This window comes from Mchenga conophoros, linkage group LG18, assembly GCF_057382185.1.
Source record: "Mchenga conophoros isolate Kocher_MC1m ecotype Shallow Benthic linkage group LG18, M_conophoros_male_GT1.1, whole genome shotgun sequence".
Taxonomy (NCBI): domain Eukaryota; kingdom Metazoa; phylum Chordata; class Actinopteri; order Cichliformes; family Cichlidae; genus Mchenga; species Mchenga conophoros.
This window is the reverse complement of record NC_140543.1, coordinates 15,272,143-15,288,444: the sequence shown is the minus strand read 5'-3', so window position 1 is coordinate 15,288,444 and position 16,302 is coordinate 15,272,143. Positions and strand designations below refer to the sequence as shown.

The following is a 16,302-nucleotide window of genomic DNA, read 5'->3' as shown; positions in this document are numbered from 1 at the left end:
TGGTAAGGACAATATTTTTTTTATTATGTCCTGATATATAAAACGTTAGAACTGAAACACTTTTTAAGATTCTAATTTAAAATTACTTTATTTTTTAAATTATAGCTGATCTGGGGAAAATATGGAAAAAGGTCATCAGTTCTCAGAAGGCACACTTTTTTCAACACTGGCCAGCAACTAATGCTTTACATAAATATAAAATAACTCATTAGATTTTTAATATTTCTTACACTATATGATTAAACAGACAGATTGCTTCTGCATCACTTGCAGATGCTTCATGGGAGAAGTTATACTATCTGTCCTCATATTTGCTTACAACTAATGTATATTACAACTAATTGTATATTATACAAAATTTATTAAATGGTGATAAAATTTATATTAAGTTATATTAATTTGGGTAGGATTATAAGCACAGAGATTCATCCTGAAATTGCAAGCACAAGAACTATTATAAAAAATACTATGAAGAAGTGAGCGTGTATATGAATAAATAAGGGGGAAGCTTACCTCTCCATTGAGGAAACAGTAGAGGACAGCCACCACAAAACCCTGAGGAGGAGGATGGAGAGAAAATTGAAAGAGAAATGAGAGAAAATTTGCTCGAGATTCAGTTTAATCTAACTGTGGTAATATATACATTTAATATAATCAAGCAACACTTATGACAGCTGTGCTATATATGTATAGCACTGATGTTATAAGCACTGTAAGAGAAAAGAAAGAGGAAAACTGACTTCTGCTTTTGCTGTGCACAACGTACAGGTCTCTTCAGTATTTGGGATGTTAAATGTATATCAAAGTACATTATTTGGAAAAATTGGCCACCAGCAGTTAGTTTTACCTACAACTAATGGTTATATTTACGTCTACCATTTTGTAAGTGACCAGGCTGATAAGACATATCTGCCACAGATACCTGTCTCTGTCAGTTTACTGCCAGCTAAGGTGACCAAGGCCTAACAAAATGCATGACAAAAAGCCATAATTTTAAAAAAAGAAAATGAACAAAACCATTATAAGGTTTGGCATTTTATCTTTCTCATCAAATAAATACTATACGCATAAAATAAATGTTCAACTGTTCCTGAGAAGGAGCACTTCCTGGATTCAAACTGCTTCTGTTTAAGGTGTTCTTTGAAAAGGATAAACATACGCTAAATCCTCAAAGAACTCCAAGGCACTTTCTTTTCCAATAAAATTTAAAATGCCTTCTCAAGTCACCCTTTGATGACTTTGCACAAAATAAATCAAATGCAAATGAAGGTAAAGGGTTAACCTGCACTAGGAAGATGATGACAGCCGTGCCTGCTTTTCGTTAGAAAAAGGACAGACTTAGAAAAGCCTATCATGAACTCTCAACTTTAGAAAAATAGAGCCAGTGAAATTGTGGACCATTGTATCTACATGTAGCTTTACTTTAACAAAAACAATTGTCTATAAATGTGTTCCTCAGTGTGCTGTCAAAAATGTAAAAACACAAAAGAAATTGACTACCTAGCATGTTAGCTGATCACCCCCTAATGGCATCTTATTGGATGAAACAAACAAAATAATTTAAGTGAGTCACTGAAGATATTTTAGTCTTTTTTTCATCATTACTGATGCTGATCTTTCACTGATAAACACATTTCCTCCTGGCATCGGAGACAATATAGAATAATTGTTTCCATCTATTTTATCCTTTTATAAATCCAGTTTAATTGCTGCAGGGCTCATTTTAACGGCATTGTGTTTAACTGCATGTAGCTTTATAGCATTAATTTGTTATTCTTACTGCTTAATGTGCTGCCCAATATTACTTTCACAGTTTCACAACTGCTTCCAGTAAAAAGGCTTTATGGGGTATGTACTTAGCTCCTCTTCACTTTTCATAGCTGTTGATAATGACTGCAGAAGATAACTTTTGGATATTACTAAAACTCTCCTTAAGATTCTGCTGTATCTTCTATATTCAAATGATTTATTGTCCCATTACGTTCACTCATTCATCATCTGGGATCTCTTCTTTAAGTAAAACTGGATGATGAAGGAGCTGCAGGAGCGTACCTGGAAGGATCCAAGGCCCAGCTCGAACACAAGCCTCTCCCTCTTACTGACATCTTCAGGTGAGAAGGCGAACACGGTGTAGTGAATACCAAAGAGAGGGATGAGCAGGAGGGTGGAGCGTGCCAGACGCCTGAACAAACAACAACAAATAGTTTAATGAGATTGAGTGAGACACAAATCAAAGTTGTTTTAATGTAGATTTACTGGAGCTGGTCAGGTGACGCTAGAGATGCATTGCTGATGTAATGCTGTGCCACATTTCACTACTATACTGTTTCTTAAATGTTTCATTAAGCTGCAAATTTATATATTGATATATTAAAAATATATTAAAATTTATATATTAATATAATAATATATTAATCCTCAGCTTTGTATAAAAAAAGAGGATTTAATAAATACTTAAAGTGTTCGAGGTAAAGGCTGGTGGTATTCTGTATTTTTCTTAATGTCAACAAACCCACTGAAAAGACCAAAACCAACAACAAACTGCTTTGTTGTAGTCTAAAGCCCCTCATTTCTAGCCAGTATATATAAAAAAAGATCAATGATGTTCTCCTGTTTTTAGATGAACTTTTTTTTTAACAAGCACTACAGTTTATTTTCAGTTTCACATACACGGTCATGCATAAATAAATATTCTAAATCACCTAAAAATTGTACTGCTTAGCCCAGTTTTAGCGACTAAAAATCAGCATAGCCCAGCTGTTTAAGCTCTATAATATTAGGTCAGAAGTAGTTGACTGGATTTGTTGACAGTCAGAAAAATAAAATAGCACCACACATCCATTCTTAACTTTACGATTGAGGTTTATTTTAATGTATCAGTTCTTTTTAGGTCAAGACACCGGCAAGAACGCACTCAACTGCCGCTGTGTTTGATACTTTATGGCAGTCACATAAAGCTGTGTCATTACACTGTGGCGTGTATGATGGAACACTGGCTGACGCACAATATCAACGGCACAATACAGACAAACACTTGGTGGACACAACTGTGCAAAACAGTGGTTTCTACAGTGCGGTCCAGTGTCGCCAGGGGTCCTTATGAAATAGTTTCACAACTAGAGTTTGACTCGTTTTCTTGCTGAGAGTTACAGGAGAAGGTCACCTGTTTATCTGTCCACTTAGTGTGACGCTAGCTTAGCACCTAAAGTGGGAATAGAGAAAGTGCACACTGTAAAAAGAAATCTCTAAAAATATATGTGATGTTTTGAAATGCAGAAATTTTCTACATACTGTTTTTTCTTAATATAAACTTACACTATTAAAAAAATATTATTATTTTTAACAGTGCAAGTTCAGGTAACAAACACTTATTTAGATATTTCTGAATCCTCACAGCTTAATATTTAACACATTGTCTATATTTACCTGAATCTAAACTTTTTTTTTTGGCAGTTTATGGATTAAAAGTGTATAGTGAGGTTATACTGTTTACTCTTGTTTAGCTAATAAAAAGGTGTTGGTCATCCAACTCTGAGCAAGAAAACAAGTAAACAATATCCCAAAATGTCAAATTCTTTTAAATGTTTTATCATAATGGAAGGAGATATGCAACTAATAGTAACTATAATAATAAAAAACAGCACCAGAAATATAAATCTAAACAAACAGAAATTAACTGTAAATGAGTCCTTTCATAACTTATTGATTAGAACATTTTCAAAAGCATGAGCACTGATTAGATTTGTTCTGTTTTGTGAGTGAGGTAATGCATTGACAATTAAAAACCCCTAAAACTTTAAGAGCCCCTGGTGTAAGATACAAACACACACACACACACACACACACACACACACACACACACACACACACATGCAGTGAACAGAAGACAGAAACTGACACACACACACGGACGCACGCACGTACGCACGCACGCACGCACGCACGCACGCACGCACGCACGCACACACACACACACACACACACACACTTACAGTGTGATGGTGGATAACTCTGACATCCTGCACGAATGCTGAACAGCCTGTGTGGGCTCACTGAAGCATTTCTGAGCACAGCTGCTACACAGCACAAAGACAACACACAATACAACAAAGACAATGTCTTTAGGGACACAGACGCACAGTGTCACGCGCACACACATCTCCACACTCGGTCATGCACACTCAGGTCTAAGCTGCAGAAGACAAAAGTATTATCTGCTGGGCCTCCAAAGATACTATCCGATGGGAGGGGAGCAGGAGTGATGTCTGGATACAGTACAACTCCATAATGAGGTTCAAACTTCCTGACACTGGGTTCTACAAATGAATCTGAAATTTAAAAAAAAAATAATCTAGGCAGACATGTCAGAGGTTATCACAGAGTATTACAAAAAATGGCTGGATTGACATGTTTGTGACACTCACAAGAGAGACAATAACCCTTGTGCAACATATGCATTTAATATGTTAGCATCTATAAAAATATCACCCAGCTTTTAATATACAGATGGTACCTTCTGTAGGGTCAGTTGGTTGTAGGTTTTGGTCTTTTTGGTCTTTTGATGCTGGTTTTGGGATTTTTTGACAAGATGAAAAAAAGTAATAGTGCCAGCCTTAACTTAAAATTCTGAATCCTAGCTCTGTGAGTAGCAGGGTTGCAAGATCTAGAAAACTGCAGCAATCAAATTTATTAAAGCATAAATTCTTCATCCAAATTTTGACATTTTTGAACTCACGTTTAACCCCACCGATTGTAACTTACAGGTAAATGCTCGATTCATTTCCTCCGATATCAGGCGACTGCAGCTTCTGGACCAGGATCACGATTATTCCAATGAAGAGGACGAAATTGATCTGACATGAAACAGAAAATATTTTCACTGCGGTCAGTTGAACATTAGGTCTTTCCCTTCTCTGCTTGGTTTTCTTCCTGAGGAAGTAGCAAGCAGAGGTTGCTGGTTGCCTTTAAAACTGGTCTACTCAATCACACGCTTGTCTATAAAAAATTATTTTCCCTTTTGTTTCACACCACATTAGGATAGATAGGATTTAAACTGGGGCCACTGTAAGAAAGCCTTTGACATTTAGCTTTTGCATTTGCAGGTGAGCAAGTTAATAAAAGGAAAACTGAATGAGCAACCAGTAAGTGTCATACCATTATAGATGCCACCACAGGTCCTTTGATCACCCACCAGAGGGCAGTGTTCTCATTCGTATCCCAGCATCTGGAGGCCAACAGTACATTTCAGTAATCATACACCATGCTTCAGACATTAGGTAATGCACAACCTCATAGTTTGCCAAACAATGAGCCAGGTTTCAATTATAATACACCAAATACTCAAATTAGTGAGGAGGATTTAAAATGAAAGGAAAAACTCTCAATAACTGAGAATGAAAAACTGAGTTACAAACTTAGCTTAATACTATCAGATGGTTTTTTGTTTTCTTACACTTGTATTACATCACATATTGTGCTCAAAAATGATGAAAAAGGATGCAATAACCGAGCACTCAACAGAGGCTTAACGTACCCAACAAAGGGAGAAATTTCATAATGGCAAATATTATCAGTATTGTCATCAGTATTTTGCTAATAAGAATGGCTAAAACTTCTCATGTAAACATCACCAAACCTCTGTCAATATCAGTTACACTGATTACATTAATTATATTGTAAATTTCTTAATGAAAATATATTATTAAAAAATGATTTTAATAAAACTAAAAGAGGTTTTCTGGCCTGTGTGGCTAATAATATGACACCTGTGTTTATATAACAGTCCTGACGGTTCTTTGTGATCGTTAATAAGCAACTAGTTTCACATGGAAAAAGACTTACAGGTGCCAGTGTTCACACATAAAAGAGGCTCCTGCTTAAAGGGCACCAAAAGCAAAAAAAGATAAAAATCATTGTAAAAGTGACCAATATTATAATCTATTGTAACATTATCTGATGTTATCAAACAATGTATCTAATAATGTGTAATTATCTAATATAATATAAGAAGACCAGTATTAATGGATACTGAGTTTTACTCCATGGCTCTCGAGCCCTGTTTGAAATGTATTCATAATAAATCAAATATTGGCTGATTCTGAAATCTAGAGCATAACTAATAGTTACTACAAAATCCAATAAATATTGTGTAATATAATGTATAATCTCTGCTTCTAAATTACAGTGGAAAAGGACTGTAAAGCAGCAGAAAGATTATATGCACTTAGTTTCAGTGACTAAAGGTGGGGAAGAGGAGTCCAGACATACCCAGTGTCATGAAAATGGAGCCTCAGAACAGCCCAAACAGTCACACAAATTGTGGGAGTTCCTGTAATCATGAAAAAACAGAAATAAAAAAAACAGAAAAAGTAAAACAGAAATAAAATGCACAATGTTAATGTGACTGCCATAGTTGCTACTAGTCAAATCTCGTCTTTAGACATAAACACAGGAATCAAAAGGAATCATCCGATTTCAAAAGGCTATATTTTTAAAGTAATGAACAAATTTAAAATACATGTATATAAAGTTAAGGCACTCAACGTTTTTCCCTCCAGATGCACGGCTTATCTCAAAGCCAAGTCCAAGTCAAATATGTTTTTGCAAACATGTCTGAACAGCCACCGCTGTTGTTACATTACTTACCTGCAACCGCGTGAAACTCACGACTCTTCTCTGTCTAACAATATATGTTTTGATAGTTTTGATAGAACAGCCGTGGAATTAAAGCACTTTGAAATTGGATGATTCTTTCTGATATACCCTGTATCAAAGGCTACAATCACAATCAGATTTGCGTATTTCCCTACTTCAGCTTTGTTTCGCCAATATTTAAAACATTTAATGGCAAATTTCACTAATCTCTCAAAGGCAAACAAACAGCTATAAAAAAGTTTAAACAAGACCTCAAGCAACTGAGAAAGAAAACACCACTTGCTTTAAAAAAATCTTTTATCAAAACTATACAGTGCAGAAGATATAATAGATAATAAACAAAATTTTAAATGGTAAACAGCACAAATTTTAAAATTCACAATCTGATTAGTAACTCAGCAATGGTCCCCTTTTGCCTAATTAATGTCTTTAATTCTTCACGGGATAAAATTAACAAGGTACTGGAAACGTTCCTCACAGAGACTTTGGTCCATATTGACATGACAGCATAACATTCTCATTCCACCGCATCCCAAAGGTGATCTGTTGGACTGAGAATTGATGACTTTGAGTACAGTGAACTCTTTGTCATGTTCGAAAAACCAGTTTGAATTGATGGAAGAGGCCATCAGAAGATGGCACAGTGGTCATAAAGTGACTGACGTGGTTAGCAGTTTAAACAATGCTCAATTGGTACTAAGGAGCCCCAAAATGTCCTCCCCAGCATAACACCACCAGTAGTGTCAACCGTTGATACAAGGCAGAAAGATCCAAGCTTTCATTTTGTTTACACCAAATTCTGATTCATCCAAATGTAGCAGCAGAAATTGAGACTCATCAAAATGTGAGTTGTTGCTTCCTGTATTTAGCTGACAGGAGAGGTACCCAGTTTGGTCTCTGCTGCTGTAGCCCATCTGCTTCAGGGTTTGATTCAGAGATTCTCTTCTGCATATTAGATTTATAACAACTGCTATTTGTTGTCTTCCCATCAGCTCAAAGCAGATTGGCAAATTTTCTCTGACCTCTGGCATCAACACGGCTTTTCTTTAGCTCAGTGGATATTTTCTTGTCTTTTTTCAAAAACATTCTCTGTGAACCATCTAGAGCAGCGGTCCCCAACCCCCGGGCCTCGGACCGGTACCGGTCCGTGAGTCGTTTGGTACCGGGCCGCAAGAGTTTAGGCTCAGGTGTGAAATGTATGGTTTTCAGGGTTTTTGTCGGTTTTCAGCGTTATTTTGTTATCTTTTTGATCGTTAACTCGGTTTTCACGTGTGTTATGAATAAATCTTTTTTTCTGTACCGGTACTAGTTTTATTTTGTTGTATTTATCCGCGACACATTAAAGGCCGGTCCATGAAAATATTGTTGGGTATAAACCGGTCTGTGGCGCAAAAAAGGTTGGAGACCGCTGATCTAGAGGTGGAGTATAGGAAAATCCCAACAAATGAGCTAGATAGATATTAAATATTTGCACTAACAAGCTGTTAAACAGGAATATATAGTAAAAGGAATATAATAGTAATAAAATGGCCAGTCATGTAAATTAGTCACCACTTTATGGCAATAATGATAATCAAGCAAAAATGTCTACTTACCCCACCCAACAATGGTATACCAGTAGAAGTAGCGTCTCTCGGGAAAGAAAGTCTCCACCAGCAGAGTGAAGAGATACAGACCTTCAATGAACAGCCAGAAATAGTTGGACATGACACAGTAATGGAAGAAAACCATCACTGCTTTACATGCCACCTGCATATGAAGACACGTTAGGAGATAAGTTGTGATTACCTATCTGTATGAAACAATTATTATCTTAGAAGATTCTGTACCAATATTAATCTAAACAAGAAAAATAATCTTCAAAATTTCAGTGAAGTTAATTATGATAATCTTGTTTCTTCTTCTCTAAACAGAAAAGTTGTGTTTAAATGGTCAATGGTTATTTATTCAAAAGCAATAGACCCCAAATGTCAGAGTGACATTATCCATGTAAACAACAAGGCGACAGCGCACCGCACAGGACGGTAATAACCCTAAATATTTAGCACGACCCGATGAGCTAATATGCAAATGATCTCCCCCAGCACCTACATGCCAGGCGAAGTGTCATGTGATGACACTGTGTTAATGACTAAAGTCCATATACACTGTGGGGTCAACCAATTACAGGACTGATCTGATTCTCTGTACTGCCATGACAATGACCTGTGATCACCAGGGCAACAGTGGTAAAGTGTTTGATTTCAGAAAAAAAAAGAAACGGGAAAAAAAGGGCAAAGTAGCCATTGATATGTTAATAAGACTCTAGCAGAAGATTTCCACTGGTCTTGCTAAAGCCATTAGCGCATCTAATTAGGTTTATTTATCATGGCTGCTTAACAATAGTGAACAATGTATTCTTATCAGACAAAGGCTAAGAGCTTGTTCTGCATTTGTAATCAGGGAGTATTAGTCATCTAATAGCATGTTTGCTTTTTGTAAAATTTGCATCTGATTGAAGTTCTTTCAAAGGTGAACGGCAAACAGGAAACGCTGGAGGAGACGTATTTCTCAGGCGTTCTCGAGCTCTCGCTGTATCTCAAACAAAACAAGCCTGGCCATATTTTTTTATGCCCATTTTCTTTATAACCTGATTGGCTGGATTTTGGTGGTACACCCGATAAACCAGGACATGTATTTTACTGACTCTAGTGTCCACTTATTTTGTCAGAGCAGGGACTGTTTAGAATATTAAAGGCTTCAGCTTAAAACAATTGGCTTTAAATTAAAATTAATGATCTAATTAACCTTGGAAACTGAAAACTACCAATTTTCCATTAATCACTAAAACAGCAGTCACAATTGCTTCCTCTGGAAGTGATTAACACCATCAGCAGCAGGTGAAGTTTGTATTATGATGCCGACATAGTATATATATATATATATATATATGGTTGTTGTTACTGACTGTGTCCACGAAGCAATGGTCGCTGTCTTCCTGAGCGTACAACACGCCGTCCTTGATGAAGACTGAGATGGCTCTCAAAATGAAGGACACAAACAGATTCATGTGAATAAAGTTCCTGGTGCAGTGGAGCTTCCTGGAGAGATGAGAAAGGACATATACACATCTTTATCTTGTCTTTACATCTGTGCTCTGTTTAACCCTTCCAGCTCCGCGATGATTTAGAAATTACCACATGAAACCTTGTGGAATTCAATCTGAAAGCCTGTTCTTGCAACTTTAACTAAAAATCCCTGAATGTGCCGTGTTTGCAAACTTAAAAATGCTGACGAGCTTTGCTCTAATAACAGATAAGGGCTGGTCCCTGAACAGGGACCTCTAAGATAGAAACACGTTAAAGCTGCAACTGGATATTATTGGTGTCTTTGAACCTTAAGATTTATGGTGGGGTGGCCTTAAAACAACCACTGCCACACCCATCTGGTGGTGCATTAGGGAGGTTTAGGTCTGACAGTTTCCCACACACACACTGGGCATTTGTGTAGCAATAAGAAAGTAAAGAGAATTTTGCATTTTCCTCTTAAGCTTAAGGTTTTACTTTATGAATAACTAAACACAATCCAATAAATGCCTTTCAGAATAAACTGTCTATAAAATGCGCATCATTACCCTTCCATGATTCCAAGCTTTTAGTCAGTGAGTAAAAACAGGGTGAATTTTAAAGACTCTGTCATTAAGCCCGTCATTGAAACTAAAGGTATAGAGCCAGAACCTAAAGAATCTAAAGATATTTATTTTCAATGAATATACATAAATATAATGATTTATATAATGATCAAAGCTTCTAGTAATAATTGATCAAAGTACAATATTCTTCTCCTGTTGGACTAATGATATAGATTTTTGCTTGAATGTTTGAAACAACAAACACACAAAAAAGCTACTTTTGAATAAACTTTGTCACAAACTCAAGTTTGTTATTTAAATAGTTAAAAAAAATTGTGAACATATTTTTCCTATCAATGATTGATTTTCTAGTCCATCAAAGTTCCAACCTTTACCTAAAGTCATGGGATCTGAGCAATGACAGAAATAGTGAGGTCACAAATACAATGAAGTGAAATGAGGTTCCTGTGTAGGGTAGCTGGGCCTGAACCTGTCGCATACATGGACAGCTGTGGAGACATCATAGTGACATAATCAGCTCTGTTATACTTCTTTGAAGTCTGCTTGAAATTCACTGCCTAGGGTGCATAGTTGGTGCATTGTAATGTAAAGTCTCCACGGATGAGTCCTAAGAAACCTGGCAGAGACAAGAACATCTGCAATCATCTGCAACATCTGTCACCAGGACCCAAGTGGACTCCAAAATGCTTTTAGCAAAGTCTTAGAGATAAGTGAGGAGCTCGGACATCTGAAGGGAGCTCAGAGCAGAACTGCTGCTTTTCTGTGTTTGAAAGGAGCCAGCTGAAGCGGTCGGGGCATCTGGGTCCATATTGGACACCTTCCTTTGGAGATTTTCAGGGCATGCCAATCTGCTTGAAAGTGTTGCTGGGGTGAAGGACTTCTGGAGATGGATTAGAAATGGATGGATGGATGGATGGATGCTCAGAAAGCTCACCTGAACCTGCAGAGAATAACCATGGCTGTAGTCAGAGACACAAGCGACGTGCTGTAGCCGACTGTGTAGAGGGCTTTGACTGATGCGTAGTATGGATCCTAATGGAGAAAGACAGAGAATGAGTCTGTGTACTTGATATACAGTACATGCCATATGGAATAAAAAGATCCACAAAGCCTTACAAGTTTGGTAGTGTTGTCATAGAAGAAACAGACTTCCGCATAGTGAGGAAAAGGCTCTGACCATCCATATTCAGTACAGTTACGACTGACCTTCCCCATTTCTGCAAATAAAAAAATATGCCTGAATAAAACTGCGCTGAATGAAAAGAAACTTGATGTTCAAATAAGACTATCCGAATATGGTGTTGCCACTCACCATCTTCAGGGACCGTGTAGTCATGAAGGAGCTCCGGACAGTTAACCTCCACAACCTCCCCAACATTGGCCGCTTGCCAGCAGGTAAGATTGTCCCACATCCAATCACATGCTGACAGGCAACGGAAAGGAAACAGAGCAACTAAAATTAAAAAAAAACTAAGAATTCAGGAACATTTAAATGGTGGTAAAACAGTTCAGTTTCTAAAGATATCTAGCATTTTCTTGGCAAAATGATAAAAACCAAGGAAGCAACTTTCAAATGTTATGACCTCTCTTAACCAATCTCAGATCATTTTATTACCGACCAGTGTTACTACTTGACTAAAACGAGGCATTACCCCTTTGAAGAGTTCTTTCTCCACATGCTCCAGACGGCTCTATTATATTTTCTCAGACACACACATTTTAAAATGAAAACGACGGAATTTGAATGAAAACAACAGAATTTGGGAACAAACAATGGAATTTGAATGATAACAATGGAATTAGAATGAAAACAATGGAATTTGAATGAAAAAAACAGAATTTGAATGAAAACAATGGAAGTTTAAAACAAACAACAGAATTAGAATGAACAGAAAAGAATTTGAATCAAAACAATGGAAATAGAATGAAAACAACAGAATTTGTATGAAAACAACAGAATTAGAAAGAAAACAATGGAATTAAAATGAAAACGACAGAATTAAAATGAAAACAACAGAATTTGAATGAAAACAATGGAAGTTTAAAAGAAAACAACAGAATTAGAATGAAAACAGTGGAACAGAATTTGAATGAAAACAACGGAATTAAAATGAAAACGACGGAATTTGAATGAAAACAACAGAATTTTAGAACAAACCATGGAATTTGAATGAAAACAATGGAATTTGAATGAAAAGAACAGAATTTGATCAAAAACAAAAGAATTTGCATGAAAAAAACAGAATTACAATGAAAACAACGGAATTTGAATGAAAACAACGGAATTAGAATGAAAACAACGGAATTTGAATGAAAACAACAGAATTTTAGAACAAACCATGGAATTTGAATGAAAACAATGGAATTTGAATGAAAAGAACAGAATTTGATCAAAAACAAAAGAATTTGCATGAAAAAAACAGAATTACAATGAAAACAACGGAATTAGAATGAAAACAACGGAATTAGAATGAAAACGACGGAATTTGAATGAAAACAATAGAATTTGAGAACAAACAATGGAATTTGAATGAAAAGAACAGAATTTGATCAAAAACAAAATAATTTGCATAAAAACAACAAAATTAGAACGAAAACAATGGAACAGAATTAGGATGAAAACAACGGAATTTGAATGAAAACAATGGACGTTTAAAAGAAAACAACAGAATTAGAATGAAAACAACAGAATTAAAATGAAAATGACAGAATTTGAATGAAAACAACAGAATTAGAATGTATAGAACAGAGTTTGAATGAAAGCAACAGAATTCTAAAACAAACAATAGAATTTGAATAAAAAGAGTAGAATTTGAATGAAAACAACAGCATTTGAATGAAAACAATGGAATTACAGTTTTTCTCAGTCGCTTTGGTGCGTTTCTCAGATCAGAATTGAAATTCTCATAACTATTAGTTCAACCTCCACAACACTCAGTCATTTGTGCACATCATAGTAGCAATTTCTCCTCTCTCTGAACAAACTGCAAATGATTTTGGACATGAATCAGTTGCTTCCATACATTTCCCTGCTGCTTTCTGACATTTCCATTTGCTTATGTCATGTCAGTCAAAAGTAATCATACCTATGGATGCTGAATAGTCATTCCCAATAAAACTAATAGTCATACATCCATTGCTTAAGTCATCACACACAAAATTGTTGAACTAGTTATCACATGCCAAATATTGGCCATCTGTCAAGCAAATCCTATACCTTTCTGTATCATTGTTCCTGGAAATGTCTCCGAAATTGAACAATTGATCTCAGGTAAATTACAGCTGTCACTCATGAGGAGGCTCTACCAAATTGGTGATTTTATGTTTACATGTATTCTACAGTGAACAAGTGACTGTAGCATATTTTTCTTTTGCACAATTCTGTAGGATTACAAACACTTCTACACAATGGAAATGTGAAACGTACGTATTCAGTGTCTCAGTTACTCCCAAGACTCCCATAACATCTACAGTGACTTTACTGCACATTTCAGATGGCTGTACAGGTAGGCCATAGTGCTGTCGTCAGCATTTTCAGGTGTCACCAATTGTTTTTGCAATGGGAAACACTGAAATTATAAACTGTCATAGTGGAAACATGACAATGCCATTTGACTATCTTGTTCATAAAGATGGTGTCAAGACTTTTCATTTTGATGGCACTGACTGTTTCGTTGACATGGATACTTGCTTTTGAGGTATGGATAATCAATTCTGTGCATGTGACGTGCTTTTGCAGGCTATCCACTAGGTTTTGCAGTTTGCACTAATTGTTTTGGGAAATGCACTAACTGCTGTGCAAATGTTAATGGTGTTCTGAGGAACGCACCAAAGCGACTGAGAAAAACTGTAAAATGAAAACGACGAAATCTGAATGAAAACAACAGAATTTGAGAACAAACAACAGAATTTGAGAACAAACAATGGAATTTGAGAACAAACAATGGAATTTGAATGAAAACGATGGAATTTGAATGAAAACAACGGAATTTGAATGAAAACAACGGAATTTCAATGAAATGAACGGAATTAGAATGAAATGAATAGAATTAGAATGAAAACAACGGAATTAGAATGAACAGACCAGAATTTGAATCAAAACAATGGAATTAGAATGAAAAGAAAAGAATTTGAATGAAAACAATGGAATTTGAATGAAAATGACAGAATTTGAATGAAAAGAACAGAATTTGATCAAAAACAAAAGAATTTGAATGAAAACAACAGAATTTGAATGAAAACAATGGAAGTTTAAAACAAACAACAGAATTAGAATGAACAGAAAAGAATTTGAATCAAAACAATGGAAATAGAATGAAAAGAACAGAATTTGTATGAAAACAACAGAATTAGAAAGAAAACAATGGAATTAAAATGAAAACGACGGAATTAAAATGAAAACAACAGAATTTGAATGAAAACAATGGAAGTTTAAAAGAAAACAACAGAATTAAAATGAAAACAACAGAATTGAAATGAAAATGACAGAATTTGAATGAAAACAATGGAAGTTTAAAAGAAAACAACAGAATTAAAATGAAAACAACAGAATTGAAATGAAAATGACAGAATTAGAATGAAAACAACAGAATTAGAATGTATAGAACAGAGTTTGAATGAAAGCAACAGAATTCTAAAACAAACAGTAGAATTTGAATAAAAAGAGTAGAATTTGAATGAAAACAACAGCATTTGAATGAAAACAATGGAATTAAAATGAAAATGACGGAATTTGAATGAAAACAACAGAATTTGAGAACAAACAATGGAATTTGAATGAAAACAATGGAATTTGAATGAAAACGATGGAATTTGAATGAAATGAACGGAATTAGAATGAAATGAATAGAATTTGAATGAAAACAACGGAATTAGAATGAACAGACCAGAATTTGAATCAAAACAATGGAATTGGAATGAAAAGAAAAGAATTTGAATGAAAACAACGGAATTTCAATGAAATGAACGGAATTAGAATGAAATGAATAGAATTTGAATGAAAACAACGGAATTAGAATGAACAGACCAGAATTTGAATCAAAACAATGGAATTGGAATGAAAAGAAAAGAATTTGAATGAAAACAACAGAAGTAGAATGAAAACAATGGAATTAAAGGCAAAGGAGCTAAAACAGCTTGTTTCAGAAAATGGACAAACTGAGTAACTGTACAAAGGCCCAGTCTAGGTGTGAATGATATATAGGTGAGAAAAATATAAGGACTTGAAATGATTGCAATGGGTTCCCTGTAGTCTTTTAGCTCCATTTTTGGTCTCCTCCAACTCGTTTAGGAAAATTCATGTGGCTTTTTAGATGCTTAATGATCCACTGTGTTCACCAGCTGTTTTGTGTGTGTGCTGTTGGACTCAGATCTTGTACGATGTGTTTCCAGAGCACTTTTACTGCCTGCTATGGCAGAAAAAGACCAGCTCTTTGAGCAGTGAGCGTTTGGAGGAACAGTGAATTTGTGAGGTAAAAGTCAATAAGGCTCTGCTGCACATTTATCTTTTATTATCAATGGATATATGTTTTAGTATATAAACATTAATTATAGCTATTCTAACTCTGTGTATTTTGCACTATTCGCCGCCTTTGGATGTTGAGGAAGGAGGTAGGCACAAGTACCTGCATTTATTCACAAACATGCACTGTCAGAGCCAAAATGACAGATTTTAGTTGGTCTAACATTTATCTGTGCACAGACACACCCTTGAGAGTATCAGCCCTTGCTGTCAAAAGAGCTGACAAATGATTCTGTCTGACCAGCAGCAGAAAAAAGCCCATCATTTCACACTGTAGGGCTGATGCTGTTTTAACAGTTTGTATTCCTGTGGAACCAAAAAACACACTCAGTGATCAGGAATAATGTCAAAAACACACAAAATCTGGAAACCGTCAGGAAACAGAACTATTCTATTGTTCTCCATTCTTGCCTGAAAGGATTTTTTCCTGGAAATCATTTCCATATGTTACCCTGAAAACTGTGAATAGAGCAATGGTAAAGGGTGACAGTGTGAT

At 35.6% G+C, this 16,302-nt stretch overlaps 1 protein-coding gene across 5 annotated transcripts in view; it reads right to left on the bottom strand.

Annotated features, from left to right (window-relative positions):
* LOC146553445 (pituitary adenylate cyclase-activating polypeptide type I receptor-like) overlaps positions 1-16,302 on the bottom strand; it is a 33,675-nt gene that overhangs the window by 5,100 nt on the left and 12,273 nt on the right. For 3 of the 5 annotated variants that reach the window (XM_085255966.1, XM_085255965.1, XM_085255967.1), the window contains exons 4-14: positions 11,598-11,708; positions 11,402-11,502; positions 11,220-11,317; positions 9,602-9,734; positions 8,250-8,403; positions 6,268-6,328; positions 5,155-5,224; positions 4,762-4,853; positions 3,993-4,076; positions 2,053-2,182; positions 514-555 (exon numbers count right to left, since the gene is read on the bottom strand). In XM_085255966.1, the coding sequence (XP_085112092.1) occupies positions 514-555; positions 2,053-2,182; positions 3,993-4,076; positions 4,762-4,853; positions 5,155-5,224; positions 6,268-6,328; positions 8,250-8,403; positions 9,602-9,734; positions 11,220-11,317; positions 11,402-11,502; positions 11,598-11,708 (1,076 nt within the window). The remainder of the gene's footprint in view (positions 1-513; positions 556-2,052; positions 2,183-3,992; positions 4,077-4,761; positions 4,854-5,154; positions 5,225-6,267; positions 6,329-8,249; positions 8,404-9,601; positions 9,735-11,219; positions 11,318-11,401; positions 11,503-11,597; positions 11,709-16,302) is intronic. The other 2 variants (XM_085255968.1, XM_085255969.1) reach the window with 1 other exon arrangement.